Below are 26,195 nucleotides of genomic sequence, written 5' to 3' on the forward strand. Positions count from 1 at the left end.
TCTATAACTGCCCTTTTTTGCTGTCTTCTCTGGAAGAGTTCTATTTTCATTCCATCTTTTACTATTTTAATGCAAACTTGGGCCAAAAAAAAAAAGGGTTCATGAATCCACCAAGTTAAGGTTTTTAAATTTTCTGGCACAATTTCACCACCAAAGTATTCCTTTAAAATTCCTAAAGCTTTGCCTTCAACAATGATGACCATCCAATCTGCAGCCTATGTCAGATAGTGAAGCAGCAAAAAGATAAAAGAGGAAAGTAGAAAACAAGGCAGCTAAACGTGTTGCATGAAATTTCAACTGTCAGTGGCACTAGTATGGTTTCTAACTTGTCCGACACTGGTGCGCACAGTTTTGCTAACAGACTAGATTTTACTGCACTTTTGTCTACAAAGAGATGTCTAAATGCTACTGATAGGATAGACGAAAACCACTACTCTGCAAAAGGAAGGAAGATGGAACTTCATTATGATTACAAAGAGCGCTATGGTAAGAAAACTAAGCAATCTTTAACCAAATTCAATGAAGCCAAGAACAGAATGACACTGAGGAAGCATATAGTGAAACAGTGTTTCACACTGGCAAATGTCTAAGAAATGCAAAAGCTAATACAATCAACTCAGAACAAGTTACCCTTGGAAGGCACTATTACCTCACCAACAGCACTGATCAAGCAAATAAATTTCTTCCTACTAAGCAACTCTTCAGGTGAAAGATTGTAAACAATTTTAAGCTAAAATGCTGATTACCAAACAACAGAGTGAAGTACATTCATGATACTTCAGGACCATGATTAACAAAATTTTCCAGCTCAAAAGCCAAATAATGGCAGAAGAAGGATAAAGTAACTTCTCTTACCTCATCACATGTCACAGGAAGAATCAAGAGGAACACTGAGGTGTTGTAATCAACTCTCATGCTGTTAACCTCCTCATTCAACTACTCGGGCATTACTTTCACTAGTAGCAAGCTAACAGCTATTGACTAGCAGTAGGAAGAATAACAGTGTAACTCAACCTCCTCAGACACCACTTTGGCAGAATTCTATACAACAGCAAGCCTCAAATATGAAATCTCTTCCAGGACCATAAATCTCATGTCGCAAATCCATTTGCAGATACCCTCTCCACTCTGCTATCCTTCACATAGAGTGGTATCCTCACACCAAGATCCCTAAGTCAATTAACCACGTCGTAGAGCAACTCAAATGTGAGTTTTGATTGTGCATTAAGGTCATCTCTTACATTCGGATGTACGCTGAACCAATCTCCTAGCATCTTATGCACATGGGAACGAATCATTCTCCATGGCACTGGATAACTCTCACAAAACTTTAAATATTCAACTAGTAAATCCGCCTGGTCCAGCTTTCCACCTACACAGATATCATCACTTCCTGATACCCATTCGACAGTACGGTATCCAGCAAAAAGGGCTGGGTTTTCCAGCAGAGACTCAGCTAAAAGTACCCCCTCAACCCCAGTCTCTTCCAAACAGCTCTGCACATCTTCCATGTATCTTATATTCCCATTAGCCAGAACAGGGATTCTCATGACATCTCTAACAGCCTTGATGGCATTCCAATTGGCACGAAATTTCTTCCCATCTTTTTCGTCCCTAGTTCGACCATGTACTGCCAAAAGAGCACAACCAGCATCTTCCAACATCTTGGCATAATTGATTGTGTCCTCAAAATTCGTGAAAAGTCGTATTTTGCAGGAGACTGGAACACTAAGGTTGTTTGCTAGTTTTTCTACCATAGATTTAACCAAAGATTGTCCATAAGGAAAGCTCCATAATTCCCTCGCCTAGCAATACGCTGCGGACATCTGCACGGATGGCAAATATACAACGCTTAACTAAGGCTACTTTCAACCAAACTCAACGAAAAGTGATTGTAATGATACAAGCTGACAGCAGGACAACTTCCAGATGCCAGTTACATGGAATTGCAAGGAAATTATACTCGAAAGAATTAGTCACGACAAAAAGTGAGCAATCAGTATAGTTAGAGTCAATATGGAAAAACTGTTCTAGAATACATGTACGAGCGAATATGGAGATAAATATGCAGCACTAGGTGCAATATCAGCTTAATGAAAATGCCCGTTATGTCATTCATTACTGGAGTTCCTCCTTCTACAGTAGTTAGCAATAGTAGCTAAACAAGGAAGGAAAAACATGGGTAGAAGGCATTACCCCAAATTGATGTCTACATAATCGCAGTAGGGTTCTACTCTCCGCGCAGCCTCCAACAATATATCTGGATCATTCGCACAAAATTGCACAAATAGCGGACGGTCCTCCTGTCATTATTTCTCAGCAAACTTCTCCTTAATGAAATTCAAAACTATACAACTTCACAGACTAAGTAACAAGAAGCATAAGACAAGTAACTAAAAACAAGACCCGAAATTACCTTGCAGGTGGTAAACTCTTGAGAGCGGTACTTTTCAGTTTCGGTAAAAATACGAGAGTGAAGCATAGGGGTATAAGCAGCTTGAGCTCCGTACTTGCGGCAAAGCATGCGGAAGGGGAGCTCGGAGTTGTCGACCACGGGGGCCACTATGAACTTAGGTTGCCCAAGCTTCTTCCAGTGTGCCCAGGCTCTCTCGATCCGCGACTCTGTGCTCAAGTACCCGTTTGGATTTGGGGCCGGGAGGCCGTCCAAATGGGCTGTCTCTCCTTCTGGTTCTCCTTGTGGTTCGGAACACAGGCGGTCGTCGTCGTCGCCGCCGTCTTGGTTGACGGCGACGTTGCAGTTTGACGATGAAGAGGAAGTTAGGTTTTGGATGGCCATCAAGTTATACGATGAATTGGGCGGCTGTGGGCAAATACTACGTGTGGCGCAGAGTGGCTTCCTAATAAATCTCATAAGGAGGCGATGAAGGCTGGGGAGGGTACGCAGTCCATGACCACCCTGGAAGTTGGTGGGGAAATTTTTCCTTCAGTTTATTTGGAGGGAGGAGGCGGGGACCCCGCGGGATTATAGCTTTTTAGATGGGTGAAAAAAATCGGATCCGGGGCAGGAAGGCCACGTGCATTTTGCATACGCGTAACTCGGTTTACACACAGATATAATTTATTTTTAATAACGTGTAATTCTAAAACAAAATTTTTTGAATTCCACACATATTGTAAAAAATGAGGTATAAAATAAAATCTGGACCTTACAATTTTTTTGGTCAAATCTTGACCATGAACTGTCAGGAACGGCCGTAGAACCCTCTTCCAAAAAAATCAAATCTTTTCTTCAGACGAGGATAGGGTTGTTTTGGAGTTGAGGCTCCAAATTGAAGTCTAATGTTGATGCATACTAAGTAACTTTTAAGCCGAATTACGAGGTCAAGACAATTAATCCGAGTTACATAATAACTCGTAGGCTTGAGCTTACATATCAACTAGTATTTTGACTGGTGCTATGCACGGATTTATATGAGAAGGAAGAGAAATATGGTTAAACACAACATTATTATCCCTTCCTCTCATATTCTTCCTCTTTGTGCCACTTTTTCCACCTAAAAACCTCCTGCTCTCCACTACTCTCCTTTTCACTTTGTGAATATAACTTTTTCGCATCCCTACAACCTTTTGTAATTCTTTGAAATCCTTCCCAATTTTTTTGTATTCCTACAACCCTTTCTATTTTTATCAAATCCTATTTTCCCTTTGCTCTATCTCGCTGCCGCCCAATTATCCTATCTCGTATCTAATTTTACGACCCACTTGTCTCCTATTCTACTATTATTTTTATCTATTTATAAATGTAAATGGTAACCTATTTATTTGGCTCGCCTACTAACAAATGAGTTTGCGTGTGTAATTTAATTGGATTGAAATGGATGACCAAATTAACCCATTAATTAGTGGGTATGAAATTGACAGATTTGGATCACTTACTTTGACTTAATTAAATTAGATGTAGATTCAAACTCAATCATTAGTGGGTAAATCTAAATTACTCTAATAATTATATTCTAATTTTTGCAAAGATGCATTCATGTTTTTTCCTCCTCTTTAATTTCTATTATTTTATTTTTTAAAATTTATCCTACTTCCTTAATTTCTTTCATAAAAGTTTAATAAATTTCGCGAATATTAATTGATTGTTTGCATTAATATCTAAATTATTTTTAGATTGTCGTATAGTGATAAAATTTGAAACTCACTGTGATGATCATTTTAGGCTCCTTTAAGCAAATTTTTATGTTTTTTCCTCTTTCTTTAGATAAAAATTGATTTATTAACTTGATATGTTGATATGATTTACTATTTTGTTGCTATACAAAATATGGATGAAAAAGTAAATAAAATTTGGTTGTGGGCTGTGAATGGATGATTGGATAATCCAAACCCATATAAAACTATATTCATTGATGATTCATCTATTTTGAACCATTAACTAAATAGGAATATATAGATTAACCTAATTATAACTTACCCAGACTCATATGAATCATCAAATTTGATAACTGTCCCCTAATCTTTACCTTCGCTAACCCTACAGTTCTATCTTTTTAATGCTTTCACTATTTAGAATTCATTAGCTCACTTTTTAAGTGTTTTTGGATATATAAAAAGTTAGAATTATTTTTTCAAGTTGCTGCCTCATTTTTAAGTGTTTTTAATCAAATAAAAAGCTAGAATTGCAATCATCGAGAAAAAGTAAACATTCTGATGTAAAATTGGTGAAATACAACCTTTTTATCAAAATTTTGCTAAAATACCACCAAAAGCAACCTTATAAATACACCTTTATTAATTTAAAATTCATACATAAATTTTTCTTTACATGCACTTTTTGGTATACATGGGCTAAATGAAAAGTCATATAGATGCTTGCACGATATTAATATTGAAATTATTCTAAGTGCAAATAAAATGCCATAATTGTTATTTACATAATCCAATTTAATGTTAGAGTATAATTTCAATATTCAAATTTTAAAACTTTAATAAACAAACCTACTGAATAAAATCCAACATAAAAAATATAAAATTATAAAAAGTAAACCTAAAAAGTGCCCTCAACTTGTTGAATACAAAAAAAAAAGTTTAAGACCACAAGAAAATTGATTTGGTAATTGAAACATAAATTATTAAAAAATAAGAGTAATCGAGTATATCATTAGAATATTTTGACAAATGATTATTGTACCCAGAAGGAAAGCAATAAAGAAATAATTGGATGAATAACTCAAAAATAGGACTAATCACAGTATCTCAAGGATTTGGCTAGATAAATTAATCCTCTTTAATGAAGGAATAAAAAGGGCTAAAATGATGAGGATATAATAGGGTGAATAATTTTAAAATGAAACTAATCAATTATCCCTGAGAAATTTGACTTGACAAATGTATTTTATTTAATTAAGAAGTAAGAACGAATAAAAAAATAAATAACAAATGATAAACAGTTTATGAAGGAGATAGTTGGAAAGTTTTAAAATTTAAATTTAACTAGTGATAGAATTAGTTATAACCCACTATTTTAAAGTTTTTAATTAGATTTTATATCTAAAAATATTCCAAAATTCTAGAAAAAATAATGAGAAAATTAGAAGCCATTGAGAGGGTCTCTGCTAAAAACCCTCTCTGCAATACATACAAACAAGCCTAGTACCTTGGACAAACGAAACAAAGGCAAATTAACAAATATCTAACATGCATCCTATAGCATATGAATGTTGTCCAATTCGGTGGAAACATCTAACATGTTTCTATATGAAAACTTATGATGAAAATACTATTTTAATTCCTATCTCTCCATATAAAACAAATAGAAAATAAAATCAAAACGCACAAAATTCAAGATATGTTACTAAATTCTTACAATTGAAAATGAACATGTCTTTTTAAAAAAGAAAAATATGTATCGAAGGAAGATTTACCTGATAATCAAGAGGAGTGGAAAACCAAAATCGATACTTTAATGTGCCAACCGTTTGCACTGGAAAATACCTAACCATATAAAGAGTATGAGAACCCGAAAAAATTTCTTATTTTTATCGAATAATATTGGCTTATTTAAATATTTATCCACATGTTCCCTCCAAATAATTTATTTCAACCCTTTTTGAACCATTTACATGGAACTATGACTTGCAATAATAAATTTATCCACCTGTTCCGTTAATAAAATTAATTTTCGAAAAATCGTTTAGTGAGAATAGTGAATACACGTTTGGAAATAGTAATGAATTTGAAAATTTGGAGACTTATATATATTGGTCTTAAAAGAAGTATTTTTATGTTTAAGTATTCAAGTGATAGTTAGTTGTACTATCGTTATAAGAATTTCTTAGAAATTTAACTCTTTCACGCATAAATCGGAAATACGCGTTTTTACGCGCGCGATCAATTGAAGGACTTAAGACCTTTATTTTGAAACTATTAAGAGTGAATAATGATAGTATGAATGGAAGTGCAATAGAGGTTTATTGCACTAGTGAAACAAACCCGAGAGAAATCAAGCATGAGACGCACGCGTACGTGCACTATTCCTAGTTGACTTTTGAAGCAATTTTTTGCCACAAATTTTAAAGCTTCTCACGGAAGCTTACCATCAACACCATCTCTTCTTTTCCTTCTCCAAGCAGCCGGCCACACCAAAGGAAGAAAGAGCTAACCTTCTTCATCATTTCACTTCACTTTACTCCACCAAATCACCTCAAATTTACACTAAACTTTGCTAAACACTTGGAGAGCAAATCAAGTTGAAAAAAGGACTTCATTTTCACGGTTCTTGTGAGCTTTAAGAGGACCGAAATTTCTGTCTAAGTCATCAATTAAGGTAATCAATAATCAATCTTGAAATTCTTGGTTTATGGAAGTAATATAGCACTTATAAGTTCATATCTTCTTGTGGGTAGCTTTATTTATGTTGAAAAGTTATTGTGTGGGCTCTATGAACTCCCACTATGATTTATGGACTAATTTGTGGTGTTTTGATGTTATTATTGTTGGTTTACTGCTTAAATTAGTAGAAATGAGTGATATTATGGATGAAAGTTCAAAGGGAGTGAAGATGAAAAACTTTCTGTTTCTGCCCCTGTGAATGTCCATGACCCTTAGAGCAAAATTTTGTAGTTCTATTGACTTGTTTATGATATATACATGTTGTGTGGGTGGTGTAGAAAGTTTCATCAAAAAATTTCATGATTTGGTTGGCCAAATGATGTGTTTTCGGAAGTCAGCAAAAACTGGAAATTTTCCTGTAACTGCTCTGGCAGTGTTTTTGTTTTTGTTATAACTTTTTACTTCGATATCAAAATCGAGTACCGTTTGCTGCATTGGAACCTAGACATTCCCAGATTTCCAACGGTAAAAAATGCACGTCCTGATTCCTCATGAGTAGTCCATACCAATCGTTTGAACATGACTATCCTGTTTCGCTAGTTCACTGGAAGCTCTGTTTTGAGCAGCAATTTGATGCTCAAGTATGAGCTAGTTGTAGGTAGATTTTGACAACGATTTCTTCTAAAAAACTGTACCTTTATGAATTTAGTTTTCAACGCTACCAACCACACTCAATTCCAAGTTGAATTGAGTGAGTTGTGGCCGTATTTCGAAACTGACTCAATGATTTGAAATCCTCTTTTGGCTAGTAAATGTCTAAATCTTGATTGGGACTTGTTGTCTGAAAGTTCTTGGTGTTAATCGCCTACCAAATGTATCTTGGATGTTTCTTAGACATTTTCTATGCAAATAGACCGTGTTTGAGATACTTGGTTGGCCAAACATTTTGAAAACGGAAAAAGGAACGACCAAGACAGATTTGCCTTGGAACTTTCGTGATTTGGTTAACCAACTTTTCGTACGTATTTTTTCATGAAATTTGACGGAGGGATAACCCTTATATGGTAGGGTGGTACTGCCAAATTTGGTGCCATTCAAAATCCATTTCAATGTTTAAACAAAGTCCCAAAATTTATAACTTAAATCTGAAAAATTTGCTTAACCGTCTCAATTTTTCAGCAACTTTGAACTACTATAACTTGGTGCTCAAAACTTTGATTCTTGTTCCGCTCATTTTGTTTTAAACTTTGATTACAACTCTAATTGAGTTTCAAATTTGAGGGGTTATTTCAAATTCTGTGAATTTTTTCCGAATTTCCAAAATTGGTCAAAAATCAACCCCGAAACTGTCTTGCAAGCCTAAAACAGAAATTTTGGGCCAAATTTCGAATGCCTTCCATTTGGAATCATAGAAAAGTGTATTCCAGGAACTTTTAGCACTTCAAAAAAAGTTTTCAACGGTACCAAGTTTTTCAATTTTGGATTTGTAATGAGTGAGATACGATTTTTCAAAGATCTCATATCAAAACTGAAATTTTGAAACTTAAGGAAATGGAGTTTTTCGAATTCTCCTTTTTCCCTCGATATCACTTGAACGTTTTACACTTGATTTCAAAGACGAAAACTCGATTTCTCTTGTGCTTTAAAAATCTCACTTTCGTGTCTTGATTTGCGAGTAATTTAGGTTCGCTTTCGTGAGATTTTCTTGGATTGTACAAGTGTACAATCATTCGTGATAATTAGGGTATATAAATGATAGTTCACTATTAATTGCTCAAACTCGCACAAGGACCTTCAAAAGAATTTCACGGTGGACACCTGAATATCAAGTGACATTTCTTCTTTGTTTATTTGGTGAGTGTCAAGTATGTGTTAAATGCTTATATGATTGAGATATTAGTTGTACAAGTGTTATACAGGACACGTAAACTTGCCGAGTCAAGTGTGTATTTTATCGCACTCGTTCTCATTTGAAATAAATGACTCATGCTTGACCTGACTTAACTTGCTTGACCTGACCTGACTTGCTTAACTTGACGTGACTTGCTTGACCTGACTTGATTTGCTTGACCTGACCTGACTTGCTTGACCTGACATAACTTGACTTGAAAAATATGCTATGGCTGCATAAGTCGATTGGAGCGATATCTCATCGACCTCTGAACGATAGCAAGTATCATACCGATTTGGTGGGAGGTATCTCTCGAATCTTCTCAATACCCTAGATCTCTGAACGATAGCAAGTACCACATCGATCCGGGTGGGAGGTACCTCTCGAATCGTCTCAGAACCCTAAAGCATTCTAAGTCGATTGGAGCGATATCTCATCGACCTCTGGACGATAGTAAGTACCATAACGATTCAGGTGAGAGGTACCGCTCGAATCATTTCAAAACTATAACTGAACGATAGTAAGTACCACACCAATTTGGGTGCGAGGTACCTCTCGAGTCTTCACAGAAACATACATGGAATACGCGAAGGGCTACGAACTCAATTACCTACCCGGGGGACGGGGTGTCGCCACGAGAAGGTATTAAAATTGAATTTGGGCAAAGTAAGAAATCATTAGTTCCGGAGAGTTTCTGCATGCTACTCAAGGGTGTTTATTATAAATTGTGAAATTCCTTGAATGTTATAGTTTTCACTATTGTGTAAGTGTTGTTTTATTGAATTACTTGTCTTGCATGTTTTCTTGACCTCACGAGTATCCGCTCACCCCGTTAGACTTGCTTTCTTTAACAGGAGTTGAAATGGAAGGAATTATGGAGAGATCGACGTGATGGCCTTTTTATTAGAATTTTGAATGTATTCATTTAGTCAACTTTTGGAAACTGTATCTTTTGGGATTGTAAGATATTTTAATAACTTATGATGTAAGACTTGATCGATTATTAAGGAATTGACTTTCCTTTATATTTTTGACTTTTAGTAATGATTGGTTATTTTTAAATTTGAATTGAATTTGTACCGAATCCTGGCGAGAGTTGGACAAGCGTCCCGCAGACTCCCTTGGATTCGCCCTTGGGAGAAATGGGGGCGTCACAAAGAGGCTATATGCAGGCATAAGAATTGATAAAAATATTAAAAATAGTTTTATCTTAATTTAAGTTGCTTAAAGTACAGAACTTTAGATAGAAAATAAGAATTGATAAGGATATAAAGAGATATTAATAAGAATATAAAAAGATGATAATAAAAAATAGTTTTACTAAAGGCGTGCATGCTAAAAAAATTATATGAGTCATACGTTGTTGTTAGACCTAGAAGTTCACAAATCAAAAGAGGAGCAAGCGGCCGCAAATATATGATTATGATAGAATGATAATCAGCCGCGAATATAGGATAGAATGCTAAGGACGATTTTATAAGTCAAACATGGATGATAAGGACGGTTTTATATTTGAAATTTGATTTAGATCGATATTGATAATTGATTTCGTGCTTATGAAAAGATAGAGATAAACTCCATATAGAGCATAGGTTATTTTTTTAAAAAAGATGAAAATCATGGAATAAATGAACAAAGACAAAAGAAGAGAGAGATGGAAGAGCGTAGATTATTTTATAGAGCACATTGAAACCACTTGCCCTGTCGTTAAGTCATGTAGGAAAGAGAAAGCATGAAACGATAAAAATGAAAATACGACTTTATTATATATATATATATATGATTAGTATGAATGCCCGTGTTACGCACGATGTTGACATTATTGAAAATAAATTAATGAATAAAAAAAGGTTAAAAAATTGTACCAACACAATTAAAATGTAATATCTGTCTAACAATAGTTTAAAATATGATAGAATATGTATATCATTCAAGAACTGTCTTTTTGGGAAGATAGATTTTAAAAAAATAATAGAAATTGATATTAGAAAATGAATAATATATGAATAAAAATGAATGTAATTGAATGTTGTTAAAATGAAACACTTACAAATATTATGCATTCGATTTGATAATTTTGCATGAAGGTGTGAACACTTTTCACACCAATCAACTTTTAGTACGAAAGCCAAAATTGGTGATTTAATTAATTCTGTTGAATTTTGTGGAGTGCGTACTACAAATAAAAATGCACGATCTTTGCCTGAATTGATTCGTTGGTTGAACAACCTTTCACTATTTTTCTGAGAAATAAGCATGTACGAAATTCAAAATTAGTGTATATTTTTATATACTTTATAAATAGCATTGTAAAAAATAAATATATATCAAGAAATTCTACCTTCATTTGTAATTCTCTGAGATAAGAAGTATCACAACCAAATACGAATCGTGCATGTCTATCTTGTAACTTAAGAAAGTTCTCTGAATTAGAGTGAGCACGCAAGAAAGTTGAATGAGAATGCTATGTTTTGGAGGACTTTTAATTGGAGTGGAATTCTTAAATTGGAGAACTCTTAATTAGAGTGGGAAAATGGAGGAAATGTAAGGAAAACGTGAACGTGATTATAGGATTTTTAGAAGCGGTTATAAGATTAGTTAAAAGATAAACATTTCTTAAATTGGAGGACTCTTATTTGGAGTGGGAAACGTGGGGAAAATGTGAACATAATTATAGGTTTTGTAATATACTCAAATCACCGATGAGATAAAGTTTGCCTAAATAAACTTTACAGTATCCTAATTCTTTGCAAAAAAAAAAAAGCGCTAAATAGTTCTAATTGGCATTGCAATTTATGGCAACGTGCCAGTGGCATCTAGTCCTAATTGATTCTACTATTTCTCGATCATGTTGTATGCTTCCAAATTCTACTTAGCGTGTAATAATTGATAATGGGTTATTCTATTTTTTCATGGTATTGGACAGGCGAAAATCACACCTGAAGTGTGATAAATTTACTATAAACTCCTAATATTATCTCCCTTAATTTCTGTGTACTTTTTAAAAAATTTAAACTTTTGTCAACAATAGGCTTGTCACGCAAATAAAAAAAAGTGATTGGTCACACATCTTAGTCTTTGCCCTAAAGAACCCAATCTAGCAAATTTCTTAGAATAATGGTGAAAAAAATCATATTGTTTCTTTTATTTTTTTGGATCTGAAACAGCCCTATTCATTTTTTAAAAAATAAATAAATTGGCCATCTTACGTTCATTAAGAAAGGAAAAATTTTTTGGTCACTACACATGGATGTCCGGCCATCCTAAAAGGAAAAAAAACAATTGTTCCGTTCTTGCAATTTTTTTAGGGTTAAATATAGTAAACCCCTTAACTTTACATTTAGTTGCACTTTACCCCTTCAACTTTACATTTAGTTGCATATTTGTGATTTTTTTGAAACGTGATTGTAATTTGCAACGCTCATTTGTAGGCGTGGTTATAGGATCAGTTTAGTGATAAATATTTTTTAATTATAAAAATGTAAAATTGTATTAAAATAGCATACGAATGAGCATTTGTCTTTAATTAAGGAGTAAAAAGGATTTAAAGTATAAATAACAAATTATAAATGGTTTATGAAGTAGATAGTGAGAAAGTTTTAAATTTTAAATTTGACTGGTAATAGAGTTGGTTATAACCCACTACTTTTTATGTATTAAAATAAATACAAAAATTTAGAAAAAAGAATAAGAAGTTTGAAAGCCATTGAGAGGCTCTTTCCTAAAAATCCACTCTGCAATTGTATCTATATAAATTTGAGAAGGGATTTTTTACAACGAGCCTCCACGCATCTTCCTACTACCAATTCCATTTTTCTAGCATTTCATATTTAATTTAATTTATAAAATATATTTCTCTCAACTTCCACATCTACTCTTCACATTTGAAATTGTTGGTTACTTTTTAAAATCATTTCATTTCAAATTGTTAGTTAATGTGCATGTTATCCTATTTGAACTTCAACCCATCACGTTTCCGATTGCCTTGCGTTATTTATGATTCTACAACAATTAAAACTTCTATAAGACCATAAGAAAAGATAATAAATATAACACAATTTCATGCTTTCTTATTAATTTAAATAAATAAAATTATTTACACTCCATTTCTTAGTTAAAATTATTTACACTCCACTTCAATAATCATTTTGATCATATAATTTTCATTAATTAGACTATATGATAAAACAAATGGTGGAATTGCAAATAATAAAAAATGGAGTGCAAATAACATTTTCTTAGGTAAGAAGTGGCTTCCATACCTTTCTAATTTAAAAAAGTAGTAACTCCGCTTATATAGAAATTTGGTTTGAAATTTATTAGTGGGAGGGTAAATAAAAAGAAAAAGTAAATGATAATATTTTATCTTTTAACTTAGTAATTCTAAGTAAAAGGGCAAAATTAAATAGAAAACAAAAAGGAAATAATGTCGTGGATTTAAAAAATCAAGAATGATACCATTCATGAAATTCAAACTATGAAATTACTAAATAAAAAACAAAGTACTACTAGCCTTTTAACATGAAATTTTTTATTGAAATATTCATTTTTGATAAAAAAAAATAATGATAATAACAACGCCAATTCTACCAAAATTTTTTTAAAAAGTAACATTATAGTTTAAGAGAAATATATAGAACATTCAATCCAAAATACTACGTAATTTGTATATATCTGGCCCAAATTTGACATTAGATTTGAATAAGAGTGCAAAATCCAAACACTAAGGATAAGTTTTGGTATCATTAATTATTTTATGTATTCTTATTGCCGTCTTCATATGTAAATATGTATTTGCTATGTTAAATATATATATATATATATATATTGATTGTAATACTTGAGAATATTATAGATATTATCAGTTTTTCATTTTCATTTTTAGATACTAATAATTGCAACTATTGTAATTAATTTTTAATTTTATATTTTCATTATGATAGGTAAAGTTAAATATATTAGGTCACAGGGATATGAATTTAGAGGTTAGGTAAAGGGGGAAGAGGGAGGGAAGAAAATGGTGAGAAGTTGAAAAATAGCAGGAAAGATTGAAGAAGAAATATGGGTTACAAGGATGGGCGGAGAAGAGAGAGAAGAAAAAAGGGGATTGCAGGGATATGACAGAAATGACAAAAAATAATAATAATTGAGAGAGTGACACCATGATAGAAGATATGAAAGTCATATGAGGCATTTGATGACTAATCTTAATGCGGTCAACAATTTTAGGGGCACAAGATATGAGAAAGATTTTTTTCTAAAAATGGAAGAAAATAAATTGGTTATAATTTATTTTTTTATATTATAAGTTTTGATATATGGATATAACATAATATGTTTTGTCGGATATTAATAAATTGACCTTTTTTTATAAAATTTTTCTTACCTTACCATCCAACCCAACCATATCCTTAAATGCGTTAATAATTCTTTTATCATGTAAATCATTATAGATTAATTTTTTTTTCAAAATATTAAGCATACACTTCTTTAAAATTTTTAGTCTGCTGTGGGATATATAAAGTAATTTCCCACTAAAAAATACAACTAGTGATTAAACCGATTCAGTAATTCCCAAGAAAGATCGTCGAAACAATTTCCTTAGACAGAATTACTTGGAATGGTAATTCTGTCTAAGGAGATTGTTTCGATGATCTTTCCGGGGAATTACTGAATCGGTTTAATCACTAGTTGTATTTTTGAGTAGAAAATTACCCCGTTTCCCCAACAGGATATCACACATAATATTATATATACATTATTAGTATATAAAATATTTACTCTATCAATTAAAAGGAGCTCGAGAACCCATCACAATTTACTCTCTCTCTCTCATCCAAAAACACAGGCACAACATTCTAGTATTCACATACTTGGTAAGCTTGTTATTTTTATGGAAGCATGAGTACTGCCTGCACATGGTAACAAGTATCTTTCCTAGTGTGAATGATACGTTGTTACCTTCTGTAGCCAAGTCATCCGCCGAATTTCAAAAAATTGATGGAGGAGTATATCAACTTTTGCACAGGTGCATTTTGAGTGAAATTATATACCATTAGCTGGGTTATTGCTTTATCTCTGACTCCAGTCCACTGAATGTGACCTGGATGCTAAACTTCGACAGAGCTGTCTAGAAAAATTATGCGGGGTATAGCTCTGGCATTGGGTGGATCACCAGTTGAATTTGAAGGGACAATAGCCGGTGATCCATTTTGGGTGCTGCGTATAATTGGCTACCCTGGTGTCTCCCCTGCAAATGGCCAAGACATGCCAAAAAATGTTGGATGGTGACTGGTGAGATTGCTGAAGATGGATTTTGCAGAGGCCCCATCCTGGGCCTGTACACGTGGCAGCCTAGGGTCGACCCGAGGTGGGCTTGCACCCCAGGCCCACGGGGAACCAGCCCAGGGGGCGTGGCGGCTAGGGTTCCAGGAGGCCCCTGAGAGCTACCCCGCAGAGGGCGGGAAGAATCCCCTGCAGCGCGGGTTGGGAGCTATCCACGGCAGGTCCCGGAACGTACGGAGGTCGGACTCTTAAACAGGTATAAATTGTAACACATACCTACGGTACAAGGTACGCTCACTCTTGAGGCTCAATATACTCTGACTACGTTACTTCCCGTGAACACGGCTCGCCGGAAAACTAATTTGACCGTCGGAGTACCCTCGGGGACCACCTCGGGGCCCCCTTTGTGAGATCACTTCTTTCTATTTTGCAGGCTTGGGACGAGCTCTTCCATCAGCACTCCGAGCTTATCAGGTCAGCTCGGTCAGGGGAAGTTCCGTGCTTCTTCAGTTGGCACGCCCTGTGTGTACCGAAAGGTAATTGTTAGTGTTGATGGTGAGAACACGATCCAAGCGAACCGTTGAAAGCACCGGTCCCGGAGCCGGAGAGGGATCCCGCCGAGAGGAAAACGAAACGGTCGGGGGCACTGGGGGCTCAGCCCTATCAGGGGAACGAAGACAGCAGATGCTCCGGTTCGTGACAGAAAATCTCCCCATGCTGGAGGATATAATCCGGCAGGCTAAAGAGGGAGATGGGGCTGGAGGCGCGCCGACTTCCAAGGCCAAGGGGAAGGAGAAGGAGAAGGAGTCGATCCCTGACCTTTCGGAGGATGAGTCACGGGACCAGCCCCCTAGGAGGAAACGGCCGCGGACTCCCCCTCGCCCCCGAGCCTCGGTGGTCGGGGACAGCGAGAGGTACTCCCACGGCCGGTCCGCGGAGAGCCGTCCAAGAGACCCTCCCCCACGGAAACCTACGCGAAATGGGCTCGAACGCTCCCCCGCCCGATCTGTCAGGAGTCGCCCGCGCGACCCACCCCAATGGCAGCCCGTCCGGGACGAGCTCGAGCAGATCCTGCGACCACAACCGTACGGGGATAACTATGCAGCCTCGCCCTTCACCTGGGAGGTCGAGGACTACCCGTTACCTCGGAGGTTTAAAATCCCGAACATTGAGCTGTACGATGGTTCGACTGACCCGGAAGACCCCCTCTCGGTCTTCCTGACGCACATGCGTCTACAAATCGCCGCGGATGCCCTCCGCTGCAAGGCCTTCCCCATGTTTCTCAAGAGTAAGGCACGGCTTTGGTTTCAGGGCCTGGCACCGGGATCTATCCAGAGTTTCACCGAGCTGGCCAGACAGTTCGCCGCCCAGTTCGTCTCCTCGAAGACCTATTCGAAAAACGCGGCCCACCTGATGGCCATCAAGCAGAAGCCGGATGAGTCCCTGAAGAACTTCATGACGCGCTTCAACACAGAGAGCCTACAGATCAGGGATAAGGATGAAAAGGTGGTCATGGCTGCCTTCATGAATGGGTTAAGGGTAGAGGAGCTCTACTACAAGCTTGTTGAACAGCCTCCCAAGAATCTGGGAGAGCTCCTGAACCGGGCTCACGCTGCCGCTAACGCAGAGGAGGCCGGCCGTTTGAAACGGGAATCAGATCGGGAGTTCGGGGACAGGAAAGGACGAGCAAACCCCCCTGAAACTAAGGACGGCCAAGTCAGGAAGAACGTCTTCGACCGCCTCTCCAAGGACAGGACCCCGCTCAACCGCCGCTCCCTGAAAAAGGGTACACACCCCTAACTCGGCCTAGGGCACAAATCCTGGCTGTCATGGAGACAGAGGGCCTGGGAGACCGACCACCTAAAATGGGCACACCTCGGAATAAGAGGAATCAGGACCGGTACTGTGCCTTCCACAGGGATGTCGGGCATGACACCGAGGGGTGCTGGGCCCTGAAGAGGGAGATCGAGGACCTCGTTCAGCGTGGCTTCCTGGGTCGATTTGTGCGACCAGGTCGTCCCGCCCAGGAGCCGGGACGAACCTACCGCGGAGAGAGAGGCGAGGGCCAACATCGTGACCGACCTGATCGGCAGGGAGCACCCCGGAATTATTCACCCGACCAAGACGCACAGAACTTGGCCGGGGTGATAAACACCATTGCTGGCGGTCCCACAGGGGGAGACAGCCATACAGCTCGGAAAAATAAGCGACCTCCTCCCGGGGGAGACGACTCCCTAAAACGCCTGCGCATGGGCGAAGAGATCACTTTCGGGCCGAGGGACGAGGTTCCCCTAGCATCTGGGAACCATGAAGCTATAGTCATCGATGTGGTGACCAACAACTATCGGGTGAAGAAGGTATACGTCGACCAAGGCAGTGCGGTCGACATTATGTTCTATCGGGTGTTCAAGGAGCTCGGCCTGGAGGACGGACAGCTGACCCCGGTTCGGACCCCCCTGGTAGGCTTTACCGGACCGCCTGTCACCCCGGAGGGAATGATCAACCTGATGGTCACGGTAGGGCAAGCCCCCAAGTGCCGGACCATCCCCGTCAACTTCGTGGTGGTCAAGCAGCCGTCCCCGTACAACATATTCCTTGGCCGGCCCGCTTTGAATGCCCTCCGAGCGATCCCTTCAACGCTCCACCTCAGCGTTAAATTCCCCACCCCGGAAGGAATTGCCGAGGTGCATGGGGATCCAGAAGTGGCCCGAACCTGTTACCTAGCCATGCTCAGAGGGCCTGAGAAGGTGGTCGCCCAGACGACCAGCTTGGAGCCCTACATCCCGGGGGAGGAGGACCGGCAACTGGATACTCCGGATGCGATCGAGGAATTTCCGTTAAAAGATGGGAGGCCTGACCAGACCGTCCGAATTGGTGCGTCACTGCCGCCCAGAGAGAAGGACGACCTGAAGGCCCTCTTAAGGGAATACGCCCAGGTTTTCGCTTGGACGGTAGAGGACATGCCCGGGATTCCGACCGACCTGGCCGTCCACCACCTTAACATAGATCCTCGCTTCAAACCGGTGAAGCAGAAAAAGAGGAACTTCGCTCCCGAGAGGAATGAGGTGATCAGGAAGGAGGTTGGAAAGTTGCTGGAATCCAAAATCATCATGGAAGTCTACTACCCGACCTGGTTGGCCAACCCTGTTCTGGTAAAGAAGGAGGACCAGTCCTGGAGGATGTGCGTCGACTTTACGGACCTCAATAGAGCTTGCCCGAAGGATTGCTTCCCCTTGCCGAGGATAGACAGGTTAGTAGATGCCACTGTTGGTTTTGATGTTTTGTGTTTCCTGGATGCCTTCAGGGGATACCACCAGATAGAGATGGCCGAGGAGGATCGAGAAAAAATATCCTTCATCACCAAGGAAGGGACCTACTGCTACCGGACGATGCCGTTCGGGCTGAAGAACGCTGGGGCTACCTACCAGCGTTTGGTCAATAAACTGTTCCAGAACCAGATCGGTAGGAACATGGAGGTTTACGTGGATGACATGATCGTCAAGAGCCGGGCAGGACCCCAGCTCGTCCCCGACCTGAGGGAGATCCTGAGCATCCTCCGGGAGAGTCGGATGCGGTTGAACCCGAAGAAGTGCACCTTCGGAGTTAGGTCGGGCCGATTCCTCGGCTTCTTGGTCTCCCGAGAAGGGATCCGGGCCAACCCCGAGAAACTCCAGGCCATCATGGACATGGCCCCTCCGCGGAATGTGAAGGAGGTCCAGCAGCTCACGGGAAGGATGGCCGCCCTGAATAGATTCCTCTCTCGGTCCGCGGTGAGGGGGCTTCCCTTCTTCCGGATCCTTAAGGCACCTAAAGACTTTCAGTGGAGCGAGGAGTGCGAGAGGGCCTTCGCTGACCTCAAGGCGTATCTGGTCGAGTTACCCACCCTGACCGCCCCGGAACAGGGGAACACCTTGCCCCTGTACTTGTCCGCCTGCAACGAGGCCGTTAGCGCGGTTCTGGTGCGGGAAGACAGGGGGGCTCACTGGCCGATATACTATGTCAGCCGAGCCCTACAGGGGCCGGAGACCCGATACATGCCGGCCAAGAAACTAGTCCTGGCTTTGGTGCACGCCGCCCGGAAACTCCGGCCTTATTTCCAAGCCCACAGCATCGTCGTTATGACCGACCAGCCTCTTCGGCAGATACTAACAAAACCCGAGGTCTCAGGTAGGATGACTAAGTGGGCCGTCGAGCTAGCCGAGCACGATATCGGCTACCGACCTCGCACGGCCATCAAAGCCCAGGCCCTGGCCGACTTTCTCGCGGAAGGCGCCAGTCTGACCACGACTGAGCCGAACACTCTGCTGGAGGAGGTCGGCCCAGTAGATCCTTGGGTGTTATTCGTGGACGGAGCCTCGAGCAGGGAGGGGAGCGGAGCAGGCTTGCTGCTCATCTCGCCGACCGGGGAGGAGCTGACATACGCTCTCCGATTCGATTTCCCCGCGTCCAACAATGAGGTCGAATATGAGGCCCTACTCACAGGATTGCGGATAGCCCATCAAATGGGTGTGACCGCCATCAAAGTCAGGAGCGACTCCCAGCTCGTCGTCCTCCAGGTTTGCGGGGAGTATGAAGCCAAGGAAGACGTCATGAAAAAATATTTGGCTAAAGTGCAAGAGGTGATACAGCTTTTCAGCCACTTCGAGATAGAGCGGGTGCCACGGTCACAGAACAAGCGGGCGGACGCCCTGTCAAAGCTGGCGTCTTCCTCGTTTGCCCACCTGAGCAAGGAAGTCCTAGTAGAGGTGGTAAAGCAGAAAAGCATCGACCAGGTCCAGGTCCTGGCTATAGACAGTTCGACCACCTGGATGACTCCTCTCATCGACCTCCTCAGCTCGGGCGCCCTCCCAGAGAACAAGACCGAGGCTCGCCGAATACAGCTAAGAGCTGTCAAGTACACCTACGCTGGGGGAACCCTCTACAGGAGGTCGTACCTATCCCCCTGGCTAAAGTGTGTGACTCCTGAGGAGGGCGATTATGTCCTCCGCGAAATCCACGAAGGGATATGCGCGGCACACGTCGGGTCCCGGGTACTGGCCAAAAAGTGCATTCTCCTGGGCTACTATTGGCCTACGGTCTTCCGAGATGCCGCTGAACTGGTCCAGAAATGTCGAGTTTGCCAGGTGCATGCCCCACTGCGCCACCAGCCCACTCAGGAGATGGTCCCCATCCACAGTCCTTGGCCCTTCGCCCAATGGGGGGTAGACCTCTTGGGTCCCTTCCCCCGCGCTCCGGGCAGGTGCGAGCACCTAGTGGTGGCTATCGACTACTTCACGAAATGGATGGAAGCCGAGCCCCTGGTCACTATCTCAGGTAGAGCGATCCAGAAGTTCTTCTGGAAAAGCGTAATCTGCCGCTTCGGGATCCCGCATGTCCTAATATCCGACAACGGGCGACAGTTTACTGAAAATCCCTTCAAAAGCTGGTGCGCCGAGCTCGGGATCAACCAACACTTCACCTCGGTCGGACACCCCCAGGCCAATGGTCAGGTGAAAAATGTTAACCGGACAATTCTGCAAGGGTTAAAGACCAGGTTGGAGTTAGCCCAGTCTAGTTGGCTGGACGAGCCACCTAGTGTCCTCTGGGCCTACCGCACTACGCCCAGGACGGCAACTCAAGAGACCCCTTTTTCTTTGACTTACGGAGTAGAGGCGGTGGTACCCGCGGAGATCGGTCTCCCCTCACCCCGGACACAGAACTTCGTTGCGACGACCAACGAGGAAGAGCTGAAATATAACTTGGACGCACTGGAGGCTAAGCGTGAGGAAGCAGCGGTACGAATGGCTAAGTACAAAAGTCAAATCTCCCGCTATCATAACGCCAAGGTTAGGTCCGTACAGTACCGAACGGGCGACCTGGTCCTAAGGAAGAACTCGGTCAGCCGAGCTCATGGCTCCAACAAGCTCGACCCTAACTGGGAGGGGCCGTACCAGGTCTTAGAGGCCAACCGAGCTGGGTACTGTAAACTCGTGAGGATGGATGGATCTGATGTACCCCGCACCTGGCACTTCTCCAATCTGCGATTGTTTTTAGCGTAGGTTAGGCCAGCATTTTCAGTTGTCCAATTCTTTAGAATTTCGGCTTTATCAATCAATAAAGCATTGGCTTTCAAAGTTATCGTTTCATTTGTACTTGGTTGTTGTTTGAGTTTAAATCTTACACTAGAACACTTAGCGTTCCCTATCTAAATGTCCTAGTGAGGGGGCTAGGGATTAGTAATAGGTGTTTTGTGTTCTTGGTAGGTTTCGTGTTCGACCCAGGAGGTCGGCACTGATATCGTGAAACCTTAACGCATCTTAACGTGTTCGACCCGGGAGGTCGGCACGATGGGGATACTGGGAAGGTTTGGCGTTCGACCCAGGAGGTCGGCACCATAAAATCTTAACGCTAGTAATGGACACGGGAGTATTCGACTTGAGAGGTCGGCTCCAGTTAAAACTCCTAGGTTAGCGTCTGACCCAGGAGGTCGGCATCTGGCTTTCGTTATTGCAAGTAAGGTGCGGGAGATAATTGCAAGAAAGTATCCTCCGAATTTCATATATACATTCAGGGCCTATCTATTACAAAATTTTCGAGCGTGTGGCTCAGCCTATCTATTACAATGCCTACCGAAGAGGAGGGAAACTTGGCCGCCTAGACTACCGGCTCCTTCCCCAAAGCTCGGCCCGGGTCCCCGTCCTCTTCTAGGGGCAGCTCCTCAAGGTCGGCCCCAACGTCCTTCCTGCGCACCAGCTCTTTCAGGGCATGCCCCTTGCAATACCCGTCGAAGAGCCAGTCCACCTTCTCCTCGGCCCGGGGGTCGTATTCCTTGAAAGCCGCCAGGTCGAAGCCAGGCAGGCCGAGCTCCTTGACCTTGTTCAGGGCGCGCGCGAAGCCAACCTGGGCGACGGGCCCGTTGAGGAGCGCTACGTCCTGGATGAACTGGTCAGAGGAGATGAACTCCCGAACGGCCTTCTTGCGCTCCCTGCCGACGGTGCCTGAGAGCTCGATGGCGTGGTCTTCCCTCAGCTTGGCCACGCCGGCCTTCTCCTGGTCGAGTTCTGACCTTGTGGAAGCGAGCTGGACTTGGGCTGTTTCCAGTTCCTTCTCGGCCTTGCCCAGCTTGGCCGCGAGGGAGTCCGCCTCCTTGAGCTTGGCCTTGAGGGAGTCCGCCTCCTTGAGGGCCTTAGTGAGCTTCTGCTCCGCCTCCCGTTTCTGTTTCTGCAATTTCTCCAAGTCGGGAGATAGCTCGGAGAAGCGGGACAGCAAGGCGGCTCCAGCGGCGTGGGCCTGAAAGAAGAAATGAGTTAGCCTGAGACGCGGCCGAGCTAGGGGTCAAAAGCAAAGACGACCTAGAGGTTGGAAAGCCTACCTGGGCCTGGGAGGTACAGTACACCTCCTGGAGCTCGGAGGGGGAGGCCAGCTCCATCCACCTCCTGTCCCGGGGGAGGACCGAGCCCGTCACCCACTGGCGAGCCACCTCGGGGAATTGGGCCCGGTCGTTGATGGAGAGCTCCCAGGACGGGCAAAAATGGCGGGGGTCGTGCATAGTTGGGGCCTGACCCGGCTTCAAGGGGGCCACGTGGCGGAAGTGCCACGAGCTTGGGGGGATGCCAGCAGGGCATGCTCCTCGGCGGAGCCGACGCCCAAGTCAACTGGACCCCCCGAGGACATCTGGAGGGGAGGCGGCTGGGCCGGAACCAGCGCGAGCTTCTTCCCGGGCTAGGAGGGCTCGTCAGCTCGGCCCCTCTTCTGCCCGGTCGCCTTTTTCTTGTTGTTGGCGGCCTTCTTGGAGGGGGAGGAGGTGTCTTGCGCTTGTGTCTGGGGGGCTTGGCCTCCCCCCGAGGTCGGGAGCGCCCCGGGGGCCTCCTTGGTCGCCTCCGGCTGGGAAGCGGGGGTGTCCTCCTCGGCAGGCAAGCCTAGCAGCTGGGAGAGCTTCCTCACTGTAGAAAACACAGCCAAGTCAGCAAAAGGCAGGACAGTCTAGAGAATTACGACATGTTGTAGATACAACAGGTAACAAAGGCAAAGTCGACGTTACAGGTGTCGAGGTTGGGCTCGGGGGTCACCACCTCCCCGGAGGATTCGGACAACGTCCCCATCAGCCCGGCCGCGGAGATCTGCGCCGTAGAGAACTTGGCGGCATCAAGCTTCACCAGGGAGTCCGACAGCTGGCTGAGGGTTTCATAGTCCAGGTCCTCCGGGTAGGAATCGGCCTGGACCTTTCCAACCTTCCACACGTTAGGAGGAAAGTGTGTGGACTTGACAAAGAAGAAGTCCTCCTTCCAATTTTTTATGGAAGAAGGGACTCCGTGGAACAACTCCTGGGCGCCTTTCCCTCCCCGGGTTTGGGGACCGCGGCGGGAGAAGTAGTACCACCCAGGTAGGGCGGCCTTAAGGATGAAGGCAGCCCGGAAGAGGGAAAGAGAGTAGGGGATATCGCGGAGCAGGCAGTAGATCAGGAATCCGGTGATGATCCTGATAGAGGTGGGGTGGACTTGAGTGATTCTGAGCCCCCAGTAGCTCAGAATCTCGGTTAGAGCTGAAGGAATGGGGAGACGGAGCCCTGCGATGAGCTGCTCCCTGTAGATGGCAACGAAGCCGGGGGGAGGTCTGCAGGCTCGATCGTCGGGGCCGGCCGCCCTCGGCACGTAGGCCGGAGGGATGGAGTAAGACTTGGCCAGCTCGGCCACAGCCTGGGGCGATAGGGTGGCCTCCTGCAGGTCAGGATACCCATAGGAGAACTCGGGATCTTCCCCCTGCTCGGAAGCAGGGGTCCCCCCAGAGGAACCCCTGTCCTCCCCAGCTCCACCCCGGGCTCCGCCAGGGGAATCGTTAGGAGACTGGGGGGGGAGTGGAGGCGGCCTGCCGCCTTATGAGGGCATCAAGCTCGGCCGCTTCCTCTACGGCTCGGGCTGAAGGGGAGTGAGCGGAAGGAGAACTCATAATATCAATGGGCTCGAGCAAATCAGGAATGGGAAAGTTGGGGTTGGAAGCAGAGGATGAAGAGGGGGAAGGAGAGGGGGACGATGAAGATGAAGATGAAGATGAAGAGGAGATGAAGATTCTGGTGGCTCTACGACAGACTGGAGTCTGAGAGACGGTGGAAGTGACGTCGGAGAGGCTCGACATAAAATGCCAAGGGTGGCAGGAGGAGGAAAGGGAATGCGAAAGGAAAAGGGGAAGGACTTACTAGCGGACAGGGAATGTATCGGAGTTGAAGCGGGGTCGCCGGAATCTGGGTGATGTTGGCCGGAAATACACTACTGGGAGTTGGAAACGCACGGAGAGGGGAGAAAATGGCAAATGGGTTTAACTGAAATTTGACAGCCACTATTTATAGGGGACAGAATGGGGGAAAACGGTTACTTGAATTTGAACCGTCCTATGTGAACGCATTAAATGGGGGTACGGAGACCGAAGGGACGCGACAACTGAAAGGACGCGGACGCCACTCCCCAATGTCAGCACTGTCTCGGAGGTGACCGCGGCAGAGCGGCGTGATTATGGGCTCCCACGTGGCTAAGTGGTAGATCAGGTCTGCCTGGGAGCCTGACCTAATCTAGGGGGCTAGTGCAGAGGCCCCATCCTGGGCCTGTACACGTGGCAGCCTAGGGTCGACCCGAGGTGGGCTTGCACCCCAGGCCCACGGGGAACCAGCCCAGGGGGCGTGGCGGCTAGGGCTCCAGGAGGCCCCCGAGAGCTACCCCGCAGAGGGCGGGAAGAATCCCCCGCAGCGCGGGTTGGGAGCTATCCACGGCAGGTCCCGGAACGTACGGAGGTCGGACTCTTAAACAGGTATAAATGGTAACACATACCTACGGTACAAGGTACGCTCACTCTTGAGGCTCAATATACTCTGACTACGTTACTTCCCGTGAACACGGCTCGCCGGAAAACTAACTTGACCGTCGGAGTACCCTCGGGGACCACCTCGGGGCCCCCTTTGTGAGATCACTTCTTTCTATTTTGCAGGCTTGGGACGAGCTCTTTCATCAGCACTCCGAGCTTATCAGGTCAGCTCGGTCAGGGGAAGTTCCGTGCTTCTTCAGATTTCATCTTCTTTTATTTCACTTCTAGCACTTGATTGATATGATTTTGTGCTTGTTTATGTCTTTTATCCAAATGAACGCAGTGGAGCTCATACGGTGATTGGTGTAAGCATGAGGTGGTGTTATTTATACGTGACGATGACCTCTTGTTCTATACCAGGTCTGGTGACGTTAGTCAATCAAGATGATGGTATTACTGCTCTTCAGGTATCGCCCTCCTGTCTACTTTCTTCTTTATTTGCCTTCATTTTTTAGCATTAGTGTGTATCCTGAAGTTCTTCGTGTTAAACTTGGGTCTGTTTCATTAGTTTCTGCTTGAAATATGCATGTTTCTCTGTGTTCCATTGACACCACTCTGCACTCTTAAAACTTTCATTAGTTTCTGCTTGAAATATACATGTTTCTCTGGTTTTTCATTGTCACTACTCTGCACTCTTAAACTAGTCCCTTTGTAGGTAAAAAACCTTTCTGGAGAGTGGATATCAGGACCACCCATTCCTGGGACATTTGTTCGCAATATCAGTGACATGCTGAAGGTATGCATCTCAATAATTGATTCTCCAGTGGTTTTCATGCTGTCATCCGATAACTGTTCTTAATATTTGGGAATCTTCAGATTCTATCCAATGGCCTTTATGAATCAACATTGCATCGGGTGACTAACAACTCTCCCATTTATCGGGTCTGCGTGGCCTACTTTTATGAGGTAATCCTCTCTCTTAATTTTCCTTTTTTATTTTGATTCAGCTTCTTAATCAATCTCCTTGGTTTTTTTCACATGAATAGCCAAATTATGATGCTGTAATAGAGCCATTGGATGTAAGCGTAAAACAAACTGGTGGAACCACGAGGTTTGAAGGTGCTGTTTACGGTAAACACTTGGTCAGTAAAGTCCTGACAAATTTCATATACTGAGGAATAAATATATCTCCCCATTTTGCCTGTTTCGACTGAATCTCTCACATTCACGAATTTTGGGGATTTCATCCGTTAGCCGTTGAAAGGATGTACAATAATATCTTGTGTTTATTGGATTAAGTTGTCGGTTGATTTAAGATGACATGACCTCATCAAGTTCTCGGAGTTTTTGGAACTCTGTACCTAGCTGATCCCCGTTTCTTTCATTTGGTTTTGCCTTGAATTGTGCAATTATGTTGGCGTATCAGTATTCAACTATTCATAAAGCACCCTCA

At 43.0% G+C, this 26,195-nt stretch overlaps 1 protein-coding gene and 1 pseudogene across 1 annotated transcript; one reads left to right on the forward strand and one right to left on the reverse strand.

Annotated features, from left to right (window-relative positions):
* Nucleotides 1–489: 489 nt before the first annotated feature.
* LOC113751733 lies at nucleotides 490–2,942 on the reverse strand (annotated as a pseudogene).
* Nucleotides 2,882–25,917, forward strand: LOC113752831 (probable 2-oxoglutarate-dependent dioxygenase At3g50210). Its single transcript, XM_027296883.1, has 8 exons — nucleotides 2,882–2,923; nucleotides 14,657–14,714; nucleotides 14,811–14,973; nucleotides 25,086–25,105; nucleotides 25,163–25,209; nucleotides 25,458–25,538; nucleotides 25,619–25,708; nucleotides 25,789–25,917. Exons 1-8 carry the CDS (start codon nucleotides 2,882–2,884, stop codon nucleotides 25,915–25,917), a joined length of 630 nt encoding a protein of 209 aa, XP_027152684.1.
* Nucleotides 25,918–26,195: the final 278 nt, after the last annotated feature.

This window comes from Coffea eugenioides, chromosome 11, assembly GCF_003713205.1.
Source record: "Coffea eugenioides isolate CCC68of chromosome 11, Ceug_1.0, whole genome shotgun sequence".
Lineage (NCBI taxonomy): Eukaryota > Viridiplantae > Streptophyta > Magnoliopsida > Gentianales > Rubiaceae > Coffea > Coffea eugenioides.

Bases quoted from the DNA above. Each gene is read 5' to 3' on its own strand.
- LOC113752831 (XM_027296883.1), top strand. From the start codon at position 2,882: ATGAAGGCTGGGGAGGGTACGCAGTCCATGACCACCCTGGAA. The intron at 2,924-14,656 runs GTTGGTGGGGAA...TACCTTCTGTAG, and splicing joins AGTCCATGACCACCCTGGAA to CCAAGTCATCCGCCGAATTT. The intron at 14,715-14,810 runs GTGCATTTTGAG...AAACTTCGACAG, and splicing joins GTATATCAACTTTTGCACAG to AGCTGTCTAGAAAAATTATG.